A 15,832-nucleotide genomic window follows, 5' to 3' on the forward strand; every position below is an offset into this window, starting at 1 on the left:
AAAATTTCCAAATGTGTTTTCAAATAAGTTTTGAATCCTTTTGAGTTTAAATCAAAAACCACTCAACATATTAAATACAATGCTCCAGCATGAGTGCATCAACATGTTACTAACCTTATATTTGATTTTATTTTCACAAAAATTATTTCTTTCCTATATTTCAATGTTCACATAATAACATAATTAAATCGAATTTTTCTTATTTCAAAAGACTAAAATTTTGGGTGTTACAAAGAAGAAGCGCTGGTCGTTCACTATGATTGACACCACCCCATAGGTGTTTGGTGCCTTGCTTTAAAGTTACTACGTTGTTAGTTCGTGTGTCATGTCTAGTCTTGTTTTGTCTTTGTAAACTTTAGTGATTGGATGTTTTTAATTGTGAACTTGAATGATTTGGAGTTTGTTTGATTGCTGGAAGTTTGTGGGCATGTCCACAAATTCCATAGATTTGAACCTTAAGTTTAGATGAGGTCTTAATGCAGATGGGTCGTTTTATCTTATCTCTGCTGTGCTGATTTCTAGAGCAGCCTGTGTTCTTTACCTTGTATCTTGAAATCTGGGCTACCAAAAATTCTAAAATTTTTATGGAGATATCTAGACTTTTGTATCTTTCAAATGTTTCTAGAATCACATCAATAGCTGTTTAGGTTTGTGAGATCTAGCTGTCACAAGTTGATGTTTCTACGCAGACTGGAACCCAAAATAGATTCGGTTTAGCTCTGTTTTTGACCATGTATATTCCAGAATCTGTAAAAGTGTTCTAAATAAAAGTTGTAGCTAACCGTTCTTAGTACACCTCTGTTGGACCTCTGAAACTTGAGTTATGATAGATTTACTGAACTGCTTTATTTGAATCTTGTCCAGAAAATTCTTAGCATTGTTCCTTATCTTTTATAAGCTTTCTATAATTTGGAGATCTCTAAAATTTTGCACATTTGTTGGAAAATAGATGGCCGCAAGAGGAGGAAGAGGCAGAGGCCATGGTAGTGGATGTGATGCTCTCATAAATCCACCACCCCCGCCACCAGTGACTATGCAATAATTGATGGGAATACAAGCGCAGTTGATGCAAGCCATGATGCAACGCTTGGATAACGAACCGGCAAGAGGACCACCGCCTGTTTAGGTCAGAGACAAGCGTGGAGAATTCATGAAGGGTTGCCCACCGGTGTTCACCCATGCCTCAGACCCTTTGGAGGCAGATGATTGGTTGCGTGCTGTGGAAAAGAAACTTAACATAGCATAATGCAATGATCTTGAGAAGGTGTTGTATGCTTCTAGACAACTCCAGGGAGCAGCTCAGGATTGGTGGGATTCTTTCTAGTATGGATGCCCCAACGATGCTCCTACTATACCTGGCAGGAATTCAAGGACAATTTTCGGTCTTATCATATCCTTGATGGACTTATGGAATTGAAGCAGGAGGAATTCAGGTCACTTAAGCAAGGATCTATGTCTGTGGCGGAGTATCGTGACAAGTTTGCTCAACTCTCACGCTATGCTCCAAATGATGTAGCTGAGGACAAGGAGAAGCAACGCCGCTTGCTTCCTCAAGGGACTTTATGATGGACTACAGCTCCAGCTGATGTCCAACACCTACCCTAACTTTCAGTCCTTGGTGAACCGCGCTATTGTGATTGACGATAAGCGTAAAGAGATGGAAGCCAAGAAGAGGAGACTTCAAGGGAAACCTTCTAGAAGCAACACACGCCCGTGTGCTTATCCCTAGCAGGGTTTTTAGCAGAGGAATCAAGGACCATCTAACCAGGGAAACCATGGTCAGTATCCTTAGCGTAATCAGTTCCAGCAACGCCCTCAGTACCAGCAACAGTATGGTAATCAGCGTCCCCCGCAACCGATCGGCAATCTAGCAACACGCCAGTGAATGCCCAACACTACTCCTATGAAGAGTGGTGCACCCAATAACCCCAATGCATGCTACTGCTGTGGAGAAGTAGATCACTATGCTCATCAGTGTCCAAAAAAGCAGAACCAGAATGGCAATCAGAAGTTCAACGCCCGATCATCTCACACTACGAAGGTGAACTATGTGTCATCTGATGTAGCTCAGGAGACGTCTGAGGTCATGTTGGGTACATTCAGTGTCAACTCTATCTCTGCTACAATACTTTTTGATTTCGGTGCTTCGCATTCTTTTATTTCTCAAGCTTTTGTTACAATGCATAACATACTTTTATGTGCCATGAAAAACCCAATACTAGTAAATTCACCGGGAGGTAGTATGCCAGCTTCTTATTGGAGTCCCTCAACTAGCATTTCCTTAAGGGGGGTAGACTTTAAAGTGAAACCTATTGTGTTGAGAACAGCGGAAATTGATCTTATTCTGAGAATGGATTGGATAAAACAACACCGGGTAATGATTCAGTGTCAGGAGAGATCTGTTGTTGTGACATCACCCAATAGAGATAGAATATGTGTAGAAGTGGTAGTGCAAGCTCAGCCAATGGCCACTGTGAATCAGCTGGATGGTGATGCCAATAAACAAGATCGTGTTGTGGAGGAGTTTCCGAATGTTTTCCCCGATGACTTGCTAGGTATGCCACCTGACCATGACATTGAATTCATTATTGAATTATTACCTAGAACTGCACCAATAGCTAAACGTCCATATAGAATGGGGGTTAATAAATTAGAAGAGCTTAAGAAACAACTAAAAGAGTTGCAAGAAAAAGGTTTCATACGCCCCAGTTCTTCCCCATGGGGGGCACCTGTGATCTTTGTGGATAAGAAGGATGGTAGCCAACGGATGTGTGTGGATTACCGTTCACTTAATGAGGTTACAATCAAGAATAAATACCCTTTGCCTAGGATTGATGATTTGTTTGATCAGTTGAGAGGAGCCTATGTGTTCTCCAAGATTGATCTCCGCTCAGGTTATCATCAACTAAAGATTCAAAACTCGGACATACCTAAGACAACATTCACTACATGGTATGGCTTGTATGAGTATACCATTATGTCTTTTGGATTGACCAATGTACCTGCATACTTTATGTATCTGATGAATAAGGTGTTCATGGAGTTTCTTGATAAATTTGTGGTGGTATTCATTGATGACATACTGATATTCTCCAAGACTGAAGAAGAACATGCTGAACATATAAGGTTGGTCTTGCAAAAGCTTAGAGAACATAAGTTGTACACTAAGCGGAGCATGTATGAGTTTTGGTTGAAGGAGGTCTCTTTTCTGGGTCATGTTGTCTCCAATGGTGGAATAGCAGTGGATCCAGGCAAAGTGCAAGATGTGTTGAATTAGAAACCACCAACCAATGTAAGTGAGATCCATAGCTTTTTGGGATTGGCTGGATACTATAGGAGGTTCATTGAAGGTTTTTCCAAGCTTGCTAAGCCTATGATAGCTCTGTTGAAAAAGAATGCTAAATTTATATGGTCGGATAAATGCTAGGCAAACTTTGATGAGCTAAAGAAGAGATTGACTACAGCTCCAGTGTTGATTTTGCCAAATTTAAGCAAGAACTTCTCCATATATTGTGATGCATCTTATTTGGGCCTTGGATGTGTTCTTATGCAAGAAGGAAGAGTGGTGGCATATGCATCTAGACAATTGAGGAAGCATGAGTTGAATTACCCTACTCATGACTTGGAATTGGCAGCTGTGGTTTATGCTTTGAAAATCTAGAGACATTATCTAATTGGGCATAAGAGTGATATCTAATTACACAAGGTTACTAAAACCAAATTAGCCACGCAAGGGAGCTACTTCTATGCTACACAAGCAAGAAGGTAATTAGCAAGCTACACAAGCTATCTAATTACAAGAGCAACTACACAAGCTTAATATGTATAAAAGTAATTGCAAGCTTGTGTAATGGGGATGCAAACCAACGGGAAGAACGAGGTTGATACGATGATTTTTCTCCTGAGGTTCACATGTTTGCCAACACGCTAGTCCCCGTTGTGTCGACCGCTCACTTGGTGGTTTGACGGCTAATTAGCATCACCCGCTAAGCCCGCACGTCGGGCGCCGCAAGAACATACCCCTTGAGTGAGGGTAGCTCAATGACACGCTTTACTAGAGTTGCTCTTCGTGGCTCCCGCGGAGTGAGCACAATGCCCCTCACAAGCACTTCTCTGGAGCGCCGCACAAGCTTCTTGTGGGCTTCCACGGAGACCACCACCAAGCCGTCTAGGAGGTGGCAACCTATAAGAGTAACAAGTACCACCGGCTTGCAACTCGATCACCTAGTGCCACTTGATGCAACCTCATGATGCAATCGCACTAGAATCGCTCACTCACACAATCGGATGATCGCTATCAAGTATGTGTGAGATGGAGGGCTCCTAAGCACTCTCAAGCATGGACACAAAGTCCCCTTAGGTGCTCCACACCAGCCATGGCCAAAGGCCACTTCTATTTATAGCCCCAAGGGCTAAACTAGCCGTTACCCCTTCACTGGGCAAAAATCGGGCCGACCGGACGCTCCGGTCGTGTTGACCGAACGCTGGACCTCAGCGTCCGGTCGCTCGCAGACGACCACGTGTCCCGATTCCAACGGTCACTTGACCTGACTGGACGCAGCAGCTTCAACTGACCGAACGCTCAACCCCTAGTGTCTGGTCATTTCCAGTAAGGTACCGACCTCGACCGGACACGTCCGGTCACACTTGATCGGACGCAGCCTAGCATCCGGTCACACTCCAGCTTCTGTGTCATCGTACGTTAGCCTGACCAGACACACCCTGCCAACGTCCGGTGCTTTTAAACCCAGCGTCTGGTCAGTTGACCGACGCCAGTGTCTTCGCGATCAACTCGTTTTCACTTCTAACTTCTTCACCCTTGCTCCAATGTGCCAACCACAAGAATTTGCATCCGGCACAATAGAAAATAGGCATTCCATTTTCCCAAAGCGCTGAATCCCGCCGAGCTTGTAAACACCACCTCCTTTGTAAATGTGCCAACATCACCAAGTGTACACCACCATGTGTATGTGTGTTAGCTTTTCACAATCATTTCCCAAAGGATGTTAGCCACTCAACTTGCCACGCCACTCGATCCTAACAACGATGCAAAGTTAGATCACTCGAGTGGCACTAGATGACCGATATGCAAACAAGTTTGCCCCTCTTGATAGTATGGCCATCTATCCTAAACCTGGTCATAAACTTCTCTACACACCTATGACCAGTGAAATGAAATGCCCTAGGTTATACCTTTGCCTTGCGCATTCTATTCCATCTCCTCCAATGTCGATGCAACACATGCACCAACACGATCAACAATGATATGATCCACTTCATATCATCACGTGATCATATTGGTTCATCGATCTTGACTTTACTTGCTCTTCACCGTTGCCATCGTCCATCGATGCCAAGTCTTGCTCAAGCTTCACCACCACACGGTCCATCACTCCAAAGCCTTCGACTTGCCCTTCACGCTTGCAACCGGTTCATTAAGCCAAGTCTTGTCTTGATCTTCTCCACCTTGATCACATGACTCAATGTCATGTCTCATGTGCATTTAAGCTCCTTCATCATCACATGTGTGAGCTTTGCAACATCTCCAAGCCATTTTCACCTTCATGGCATATGTTGCTCACACACATGTACCTGTGGACTAATCACCTGTGTATCTCACATAAACACAATTAGTCCACCTAAGTTGTCACTCAATTACCAAAACCAAACAAGGACCTTTCAACCAGTCAAGACTACCTATACAGGTGCAAGGCTAGCAGAGTTGTACATGGAAAGGATAGTGTGCTTACATGGTGTTCCTAAGAAAATTGTGTCTAATAGAGGCACTTAGTTTATGTCGCAATTCTGGCAGAAAGTACATAGTTCTTTGGGGACAAAGTTGAATTTCAGTTCTGCTTACCACCCACAAACTGATGGATAGACTGAAAGGATCAACCAGATTTTGGAAGATGTGTTGAGAGCTTGTGCACTGTAGTATGGTAGTAGTTGGGAAAAGAGTTTACCATATGTTGAGTTCTCGTACAACAATAGTTACCAGAAGAGTCTCAAGATGGCACCTTTTGAGGTGCTGTATGGACTTAAGTGTAGAACGCCTTTGTTCTAGAATCAAACTAGTGAAACTCAAGTGTTTGGACCCGATGTCCTTAGAGACATAGAAGAACAAGTGAGAATGGTTAGAGACAACTTGAGAGTGGCTCAGTCCCACAGAAGAGTTACACTGATACTCGTAGAAGAGAGCTGACTTTCGAAGTTGGAGATTATGTGTACTTGAAGGTGTCACCAATAAGAAGTGTGAAAAGATTCAATATGAAGGGAAAGTTGGCACCGATGTATATTAGACCTTTTAAGATCCTAGAGAGACGTGGAGAAGTAGCCTATCAGTTGGAACTGTTTTGCTTATAAAATCGTCGTTATAGCTCCGATTTGACCCATTCAAATTTCGTTAGGTTCGCAATTAAGTTCTCTACCTGTTAATACCATTGTTAACCCTGTTTGCAACATTTAAATTTTGAGATTAGCTTTAGTTAAATAAATTGCTATAGGAAATCTTGTTTAAATCATAACTTTCACGTTTTAGCTCTGTTTTTCGTGAACTTCGCGTTGACGTGATCGTAGTGAGACATAGAATCTTTTCATAAACATTTTATCTTATTTTCTATATTGCTGGTGTACTGTTCTAATTATAGGATTGTTTGCTTTGCATGAATGCCTTTGGAATGTTGTATGTTGCCGTGTTGGTCGCGTTCAGACGGTGAGGAGAACGTTGGAGACCAAGAGTTCGTTGACGACCAGTAGGACCAGCAGGAGTTTGCTAACCAAGGCAAGTATAGCATGGGATCTACCTTGATGCCTATTCACATTTATTAATTACTCATTTGCATGTGTCTAATTTTGATACCCGTAAGGACATCCTAGTGATTGATTATCCTGTTCCTTGATTCTCCTACGGGTTATATGCATATGGGTAGTTTGCTAGCACTCAATGTTACTATACATGATCTACATAATGAAATAATTGTTCTATGGAACGAAAAGGTAAAATTGACTTTTAAACAACTGAATTATAGGGCAAAGGAGCAAATGACTTTCGATCATGATGCTCTCGGCCCTCCATAAGGACTTATCTGTCGGCAAAAGCTAGGACTGACAGTGCAACCGTGAGGGTCACATGGCTCTGACTTTAGCTCAGTAATAGGACCTTTTCTAGCTTGTTAGAGGTTACCTTTATGGCGCAAAAGGGGCTTGCCACGTTGGGTATAGGACTGCCTCTGTTCCTATGTGTATAGCCGCAATGGATATGTGCCATAGGAAACAGGGGTTCCTACATCTGCCTGCCGAGGAAACCTAGCGGCCCTAACTTGTTAGAGAAACTTATGAAATGGCTTCATAGTGTACCCTGCCCGCTCACCTTAGCAGTGATATGGGAGTAATTAACCCAGGCATATGGGAATCACGACTCGCGGTGAATGTGCACAACCTCTGCAGAGGGTTACAAACTGTTATAACAGCCGTGCTCACGGTTACGAGTGGCCCGGAAAACTCACAGAATAACTGGTTATTTATTGTTGCTCATTTATGAGGTTCTATGATGATAACATGATACAATTGATTCTGATATCTGATCACGTGGGTTTAATTGAGGCTTAAGCATAACTTGATAATAGTTGATGATAAAGTCTTGACCTACTAAAAGTGCTAACTGCAGTAAACTAGTGTCATCCTTTTTGAGCTTTCATAACCCCATGTTATCTTGTTAAGTACAGAAAGTACGTACGCTTGTTTACTTTCACTATTTGCATAAAAATCCCGGATGGGTAACAGATGACAACGTGTATGAGGAGTTTCCTGAGGACTATTAGGCTTATGGTCAACCAGTCGACCGTCCCTGTGTTGGAGCTTCCACGAGAGAGCTATCTTTTTACTTTCCGCTGTGTGGTGTAAGATAATGTGATGTTTTTAATCGTGATATAAGACACACCGTGATGATACTTTATATAATTTGTCAACTTGTGTGTGTGACTGATCCCTGAACACACACGAGTTTGGTGTATTCAATTTTATCCTTAAAATTAGGTGTGACGGGAGATTAGTTTGAATTTTCTTCGACCATGAATAGTGCATTTTGTCTTTCAAAGAATATAATCAGATGGCTTAGGTCCACGATACAAGTTGTGTTGCTGCTCACTTTCTGTACTCAGGACGACCCACGATAGTTAGAAGCCCACCAGGGCCCATACCTTGACTTGTCAGTCCTTGCACTATACCTGGGCCTCTGAACATTTCTGAGGGTTACTATCCTAAGATTAACAGTTCCAAAAGAAGATCCTAACTAAAGGAAGCAGTTGCCAAAATGTATACTGATCCTTTGTCTCCATATCATTGTTGTTATACATGCAAGCCTTAAATATCTGCAAGTTTCACTGTGATCCAATGTTACCACAAAACTTAACATATTCTGGTTAGAGGTTGAAATGCTAATAAAAATATTGCAGGTATCTGGGAGGTGATTTTTTTAAAAAAAAAAACGTCGCTGGGAGCTCAGTTTTGAATAAAAAAAAGTTGTATCTGCTAATCACCAATAATTGAAGGTATGCGATAATTCATAACCATCTCTTGAAGAAGAGGGCTTGCCAAAACTAGGTGGTACAAGTGAGATATCACCAATTCTCTTTTAATGCTACAATCTGAATAAAAATCCCAGAATTACAATCACAGCGGTACATTTTTCTCTCCTCGTATATCCTGATCTGTGACATTTCTATGGGCAATGAGTAAACAATAACATCGTTGCTACGAGAGGGGGGGGGGGGGGGGGGGGGGGGGGGGGGGGGTTGTTCGGCCTGTTGTTTACCTGTTTCCATTGGCCATCACTATTCTGAACCTGCGACAGATACTGAGCTTCTTTTGTGGAGGAAAACAGGGAAAAGATTACAATACAGAGAAAGGAGAGAAACTGATCGAGGTTCTTTTCCTGTCGTTAGTTGCAAGGGCTGCCCGGTTTGGGTGGGATGCATCTCAGTGGCACGCTAACCTTCAACCCCATATGTCATAGTCGAGATGGTTGGGATGAATCTCAAGCACATGGGCCAGTGCAGCCTTGGCCTCCTCCACTTCCATCTCGCCGGCGCCTCCGGATCGGAAGTAAACAATGACATCCTTCAGTGACGGCAGGTTGCCTAAGCCCAAGTCGAAACAACTACCATCGCTGCTCGCAATTTCTCTCACATCCCTTGCATACAACGTGAAGGCAAGGTGTTTGAGCCTCATCATAGCTCCTTGATGGAAGAACACAGCTCCCATAAATCCCAAAAGCCTGCAATCTACCAGGCATGGGAACAAACAAGCACCAACGACGAATCTCTGAGGGATTTTGAGTTTCTCATGGTCCAACATCAGATACAGATGATGGAGTGCTGGCAACCTCCCAAGAATTTCTAGTTCCTCCTGGTGCAGCTCCCTCACGTTGATCCACAGGGAGGAGAGGCACAGAAGGGAAGGAGTCATCCAATCTGGCAGCCTTGAGAACCAGCAGGATTGTAGCTGCAATCTACGGACATGTCGAGGAGCAACCCATGCATCAAAATTGTATTCACCACCAGAGGCCCAGATAACTAGACTCTGGATTTCTCTCAACTTGCATAGGCACGCCACCAAAGATTTCTCCAAGGTGTTGTTCCAGAAGAAAAGTTCTAGCTCCCTCAGTTCAGTTAGATGGCACAGCTCTTCTGTGATATCCGTGGATTCGTCGCAGAGGTATAACGTTGAGAGCTCTTCAAGTGTTGTTAGGCTCCCAATCCCATTTGGTACTCTTGTATTTTGGTCGACACAAAGACACATCAAATGTCTTAGCTGAACAACAGTTGATGGCAGGCTACCAATATTACTTCCCTTTATGTCCAATGTTTGTAGATAACGCAGGTTTCCTATTTCATCTGGGAGCTCATTACTATATGTCCTTTCAAGTCCCAAATACCTCAAGTGAAATAAATTTCCAAGATGCTTAAGATCACAACCTTGTGGGAGATAACTACCTTTTAAATTTAGTACACGCAAAACCCTGAAGCTTGCAAGGGCTGGCATTAGATCAAAAGCAGATGAAAAGGTAATAACTGACCTCACTTGTAGCATGCTCATACTAGGGAATGTGCTATCATGGTGTACCATGCTGTTCTGAAGTGACAACCTTCGAAACATTTTCCATGGAGATGTGCTGTGCTCATTGTTCAATATGGTGACAAAATTTTCTTCACTTGACAGGGAACGGATAACTTCAAGAACCATATCATGTACACGGCAATGTTCTATCATGGCCTCATGCCTGTCATACACAGGCTGGATCATACTTGTGTTTATGAGCTCATTGAAGTAACACTCTCCAAGTTCAAATAAGCTCTTCCCTTGTTGTTCACATTGTACAAAACCTTCAGCTATCCACATCCATATCAAATGATTTTTTGTAATTGGGGTATCTTCTGGAAACATACTTAAATATAGTAAGCAAATCCGCAGATGGTATTTCAGATCATAGTAGCTATATGCCAAAATCTTTCTCATATTCTCTACATCTGTACTATCCTCGAGTCCAGTACCAATAGAGCTGTACACCTCGAGCCACTCCATTTTGTCTCTTGCTTTATTAGCAAATAAACTAGCTATCATAATGATAGCTAAAGGTACACCAGCACATTTCTTCAATATTCTATCAGATACTTCTGTTAGGTGCTCATCAGGACATTTGTATTTTTCTTCATTGCCAAATATTCTTCTATAAAATAATTCTCTGGAGCTTTCATGACAGAGGGCTTTCATGCTGTAAGCACCACCAATTTCTTCAGCTACCTTGAAATTACAGGTAGTTGTGATAATTACATGTCCACCCATATTATCAGGCAAAGCACATTTAATCATATTCCAAACTGAGATATCCCATATGTCATCAATAACAATGCAGTACCTGCACACATAACAAAGGCATATCATAATCACATTTAGATTTGTTTTTTTTTTTGGACTAAGTACCAACTTAATCTTTGTGCGTGCAATAATTACTGCTACAATAAACTATGGTGAAACATATGGCATAAATTAACAATGGAAAACAACATTCATATACATATAAAAATTGACGGCTAGACTTATTGATTTATTGTGTTATTCATTCATACCTCTTTGCCTGAAGGAATTTCCTGATTGCATCAATGAAGTGCTTCACATCCAGTGTTTCTTCGTTGATGTCCTTGCCAAGTCCAGAGAGTATACCCCTGAATAATCTCCTCATGTCAGGAGTTTGAGACACTGAAACAAAAGCCCAGCAATCGAATTGTGCTCTAATCTTCAGGTACACAACATTAGCAAGAGTTGTCTTTCCCAGGCCTCCACACCCAACAATGGAAATTACCCTGCCATGCTGCTTGGACGCTTCGCTCCCATCAGTCAGAACCTTGATTAGCTCATCTCTAGCGTCATCGATGCCAACGAGCTCTGTCACCTTTGTGTAATGAGCCAACAACCGAGGATCAACAGCATCAGGCCTAGCTCCAACACCGTCAATCTTGTACACCTCCCGCCGCTCGCGCACCTCTATGACACGCCTCTTGATGCCTCTAATGTCCATTGCAACCTGACGGCGAACACGGAACCTTGTCAGCAGATCAAGGCTCCTATCAATGAACCCTCTCAGGCCGTCCGGCGCTGCGAGCTGACCACCCTCGCAGCGCACCATGAATGTGTCGATGCTGTCCTCAATGTCGTAGGACAGCTCGCGCACCTCGCTGGCCCACATCCTGTCCTGGCGGTCAAGCTGGTCTGACGGAGATCTGGATATCTCCTTGAGGGCGGCCTGCATGCTCTGGAGCTCAGGTTGGAGGAACATGATCTCCCCCTTCACCCCCTTCTGCAGATTGTACTCGCCGACCAACAGTTTACCGAGCTTGAAGACAAGCCCCGTCAGTACCCCCGTCACAACCTCCATGAATCCGTCCCTGTTAGAACACAAGTATATGATGGTTTGTGTATATATTTGTGTGCTCGTGTGCGTGCGCTGGTGTTCTAGAGAAACTAAAATGTCGGCGACAACGCCCTTGATCTTGAGACAAAGAACGGCGGCGAAAGACCGAGCTTGGAGAACGTACTCACCGGTGTCCCCGGCCGCCGGAGCCTACGGCGCGGCAGCTCTTCGCCAGATCGGACTGCCCGTCGCTACCGAGCTTGGAGAACGTACTCACCGGTGTCCCCGGCCGCCGGAGCCTACGGCGCGGCAGCTCTTCGCCAGATCGGACTGCCCGTCGCTAGCTTGAATCGATGGAAGCACTGTTCAGTGCCCGTGCTGCCGTTGACTTCCTTTTGCTTTTTGAGATTGGGCTGCCGTGCCGCCCCAGGCTGGGACTGGGATCAGGGGCAGACTCTGATCGAAGAGCCCCAATAGGAATGGGATGAATGGCAACATGTGAACAGACGAGAGACACATAAAAGGGCCAAAGATTCCTTGCACTGAACCATCGATCATCATACGGCTGAAATTGAAACCAATAAAAGAAGTGTGACTGAAATATCTCCGGAAATAGGGTGTGGGACCACCATTCGATGAGTGGTGTGTTCACCCTCGGATCATCATTGTAATAATATAGCTGTATAATAAAGAAGAGAACCGCTCCGATACTCCCCTTTCTAAAAATTGCACGGATCTCAAAGCAGCTTATGTAACTATTTAATTTTTTTATTATTTTTTTCTCTGGATTCCCTCGTGAGCCCAGCCTGTTAAGCCCAGCCCGTGTCCAGATCTAACTCCCGGATCCTTTTTGTTCGGTGGCAGCCCAGTTTACTCGTCGAAGGAGATGATAGGCGCGGTCGCCTCCCCTCTCGCAGTGCAGAGGCGGCGAGCGGCTGCTCATGTGTCCACACCGTGGCGGCCGCAGCTGCCTCGCCTCAGTGGACAAATGCAAGGAGTCATTTGCCCGTTGTGCGTGCGTGCATGGATCAAGAGCCTCACACCAAGCCGGAGCTAAAGGTGAAAGCCAATGACGGGACAAACAGAGCTCGCGTGGGTCACGACTGGACATGAGCTAGGCTTGGATGGGCTGGGCCAAAAAAGAAAAATATTTGAGAAAAACAATTAATTAGTAAGATAGGATGCTTTGAGATCCGTGCGATTTTTTGAAAGAGGAGTAATAGAGCAGTTGCCAATAAAATAATCTCTAGGACAAACTCTTCAGGTTATGCGGCGTGTAGCCTAATAATTACAATAGTCTTAGTAGCACTTCAGCTCCTGGATTTGACTCTCCGTGTGAACAAATTTTTCAGAATTTAACGGCGTTATGTTTTTAGTGGTGAATGATGTTCCCGTTGACAACGAGACGAGTATGTTGACTTACAGTACAGCTGTGAGGGCTATATGGTTCTGGCTTTAGCTCAGTATAAGGACATTTTCTAGCTTGTTAGTGGTTACCTTTATGGCGCAAGAGGGGCTCCGACAGGCATGACCTTTGCCTGCCAAGACGGTGCATTTTGGCTTTTTGTATTTTGTTAGTCACTCATTGGAGGGGAGTTTATGCTTATTGATGGGGAAACCTTTAGCAATCCTAACTTGTTAGACGAATCTTTGAAAGGCTTTATAGTGAACTCTGCCGATCTTTCTTGGTAGTGGGTCAAGAGGTTGGCCACCTCGAACGAAAGGGTAAATCACGACTCACAGTGAAAGTGTACAACCTATGCAGAGTGTAAAACTGGTATATATCAGCCGTGCTCACGGTCACGAACGGCCTTTGAGCCTTACGGAATAGATGATCATTAATGGTTAATGATGATGAACACTGATGATAAAGATACTCATTAATGATTAATTGTTTATGCTATTCATTATTCATGTTTACCTGATCATGTGTTTATATGGGCTTGTGATGAATTTGTTGCTACTCAACTGCTAAAATTATGACTCATTAAAATCTAATCGCAGTTAAACCAGTATCAGCCTTTTGAACCTCCTGAACCTCATGTTATATTTATTGAGTACGACATGTACTTACGCTTGCTTTATTTTTTAAATCTTTGGAAAAATCCCGGATGGGTATCAGATTGCTAGTCTGGAGGAGTTAGGCTTGTGATCAACCGGTCAGTTGTCCCTATGGATTGGAATCTTCACCCGAAGATCGGAGTTGTCTTTCCGCTGTTTGTTGTCTAAGGTTATATCTTTTATACTAAGTATGTTATGTGTTGAGCATTGTTTTTTGATATTACCCTTATTTGTAGCTATATATGAGATTTGACTTCCTGGGCTCACATATGGTGCGTATCTGGTTTTGTTCTTAAAACCGGGTGCTACACGCAAGAAATGGTTGGTCCAAGTTTAGGGCCCACTTTGGAATGAATGAAATTCACATAAACTTGTTGGAATTTTACATGTGAAACAGATGAACTCTCTTTGAAACCGAGAGATTCCGCCTTAACTCCAAGGAGTTATTAGTATTTTTTTTTTGAATCTAAGGAGTTATTAGTATTGATTTGATATTTCCAGGTCATTTGTGTATACTCTCTCAGTCCTGATTTTCAGTTATCCTATGTCAAACCGTCATAAGTTTAATCAAGTTTATAGAAAAGAACATTAATATTTATGGCATCAAATGATTTTCATCAATACATCATGAAATATATTTTTATAGTTTATCTTTTTAAGTTAGATATTAATATTCTTCTCTACAAATTTGGTCAACTTAGAATGGTTTGACTTAGGCCAACTGAAAATTCATTATACTTCAGGACTGAGGGAGTTTATTTCTATATTTGAAGCTACAGGACACATAAAAAATCTGCATGAACCTTGTCCATGAATTATTCTAACCTTGTTTCTGAAATGACAGGTACTTAGAAAATGGAAACATAGGTGGAATAAATCAGGGAAGCATACACCATTGTGGTACCATCAAGTGCATAAATGCCTCGAATTGGCACTGAAGTGCTTGCACAGAGAACGAAATAGAAGACCTCCCATATACTCCATAATCCATGAGCTCAACGAATTAGATAATAATACCAACATATCTATATTTGATCAGGTAAGGGTGTTTGCTACATCGTCCTCCGTAAGAAATTTAGTACATGGTCATGTTAATCCATATCTAAATTTTCTCCCAGAAACATCCATTGTTGAAGGACATGATTGAGATTGAGCCACTGGAGCTGCATTTCCCCTATGAGCATAATAAGGCGATAACTCGCACAATTGAGCTGATTAATGATACAGATGATTACTTTGCCTTCAGAATTACAACCTCGAGCTCACTTCTGTACCGCACACAGCCAAGCAAAAATATTGTTCCACCACGATCCAAGTGTAGTATCACCATAACACTGCAAGCACTGGTGATGGCACCAGAGCAATGCAATTACGGCGCATCCCAGTTCTACGTCGAGAGCACCAGAGTGGATAAGAACCTCATAGCCGAAGATATAACTGAAGACATGTTCGACGAAAAGTCTGGTATAGTGGTTGATAAGGTGGATTTGATCGTTGTCCTTGAGTGAGCTTGTTTACTCCCTGCCCTGTTTTTTCTCCCCTTCGGAAGAACTCCCTGCTCTGGTTTAGAATTGAGATCACTACAATGTGTGTCAATATGTTATGTGTCTAGTTTTTTTTTTTTTGGATAAAGGAAGGATTTTATTAAATCACAATCTTTACATCGAGTAGATACAAGAATTATGATCCCACTCCCGGCTTCTGCGAAAAGCGCAAACATGAAGGAAGAGGACCTAAGCAATTGATTTGGAGGTGCTGTTTGAATTGCCAGTGTACATAAGGCTGTATATTCGAGTTTGTACTCTGTAACGGTTCCGACGTTTTGGAGATTAGTTTGAATTTTCTTCGACCATGAATAGTGCA

The 15,832-nt window shown here is 42.8% G+C and overlaps 2 protein-coding genes across 2 annotated transcripts; one reads left to right on the forward strand and one right to left on the reverse strand.

The window, feature by feature from the left end:
- Nucleotides 1–8,789: 8,789 nt before the first annotated feature.
- Nucleotides 8,790–12,415, reverse strand: LOC136485488 (disease resistance protein RGA5-like). Its single transcript, XM_066482357.1, has 3 exons — nucleotides 12,097–12,415; nucleotides 11,127–11,942; nucleotides 8,790–10,915 (listed from the first exon to the last, which is right to left on the reverse strand). Exons 2-3 carry the CDS (start codon nucleotides 11,930–11,932, stop codon nucleotides 8,995–8,997), a joined length of 2,727 nt encoding a protein of 908 aa, XP_066338454.1. The 5' UTR covers nucleotides 11,933–11,942; nucleotides 12,097–12,415; the 3' UTR covers nucleotides 8,790–8,994.
- A 2,693-nt stretch (nucleotides 12,416–15,108) lies between these two features.
- Nucleotides 15,109–15,477, forward strand: LOC136489418 (vesicle-associated protein 3-1-like). The gene has a single exon (XM_066486061.1). The coding sequence runs from the start codon at nucleotides 15,109–15,111 to the stop codon at nucleotides 15,475–15,477; it is 369 nt and encodes a 122-aa protein (XP_066342158.1).
- The last annotated feature ends 355 nt before the right edge of the window (nucleotides 15,478–15,832 follow it).

This window comes from Miscanthus floridulus, chromosome 10 (assembly GCF_019320115.1).
Source record: "Miscanthus floridulus cultivar M001 chromosome 10, ASM1932011v1, whole genome shotgun sequence".
NCBI lineage: Eukaryota > Viridiplantae > Streptophyta > Magnoliopsida > Poales > Poaceae > Miscanthus > Miscanthus floridulus.

Bases quoted from the DNA above. Each gene is read 5' to 3' on its own strand.
- LOC136489418 (XM_066486061.1), top strand. From the start codon at position 15,109: ATGATTGAGATTGAGCCACTGGAGCTGCATTTCCCCTATGAGCATAAT.
- LOC136485488 (XM_066482357.1), bottom strand. From the start codon at position 11,932: ATGGAGGTTGTGACGGGGGTACTGACGGGGCTTGTCTTCAAGCTCGGT. The intron at 10,916-11,126 runs GTATGAATGAAT...TTATGTGTGCAG, and splicing joins AAATTCCTTCAGGCAAAGAG to GTACTGCATTGTTATTGATG.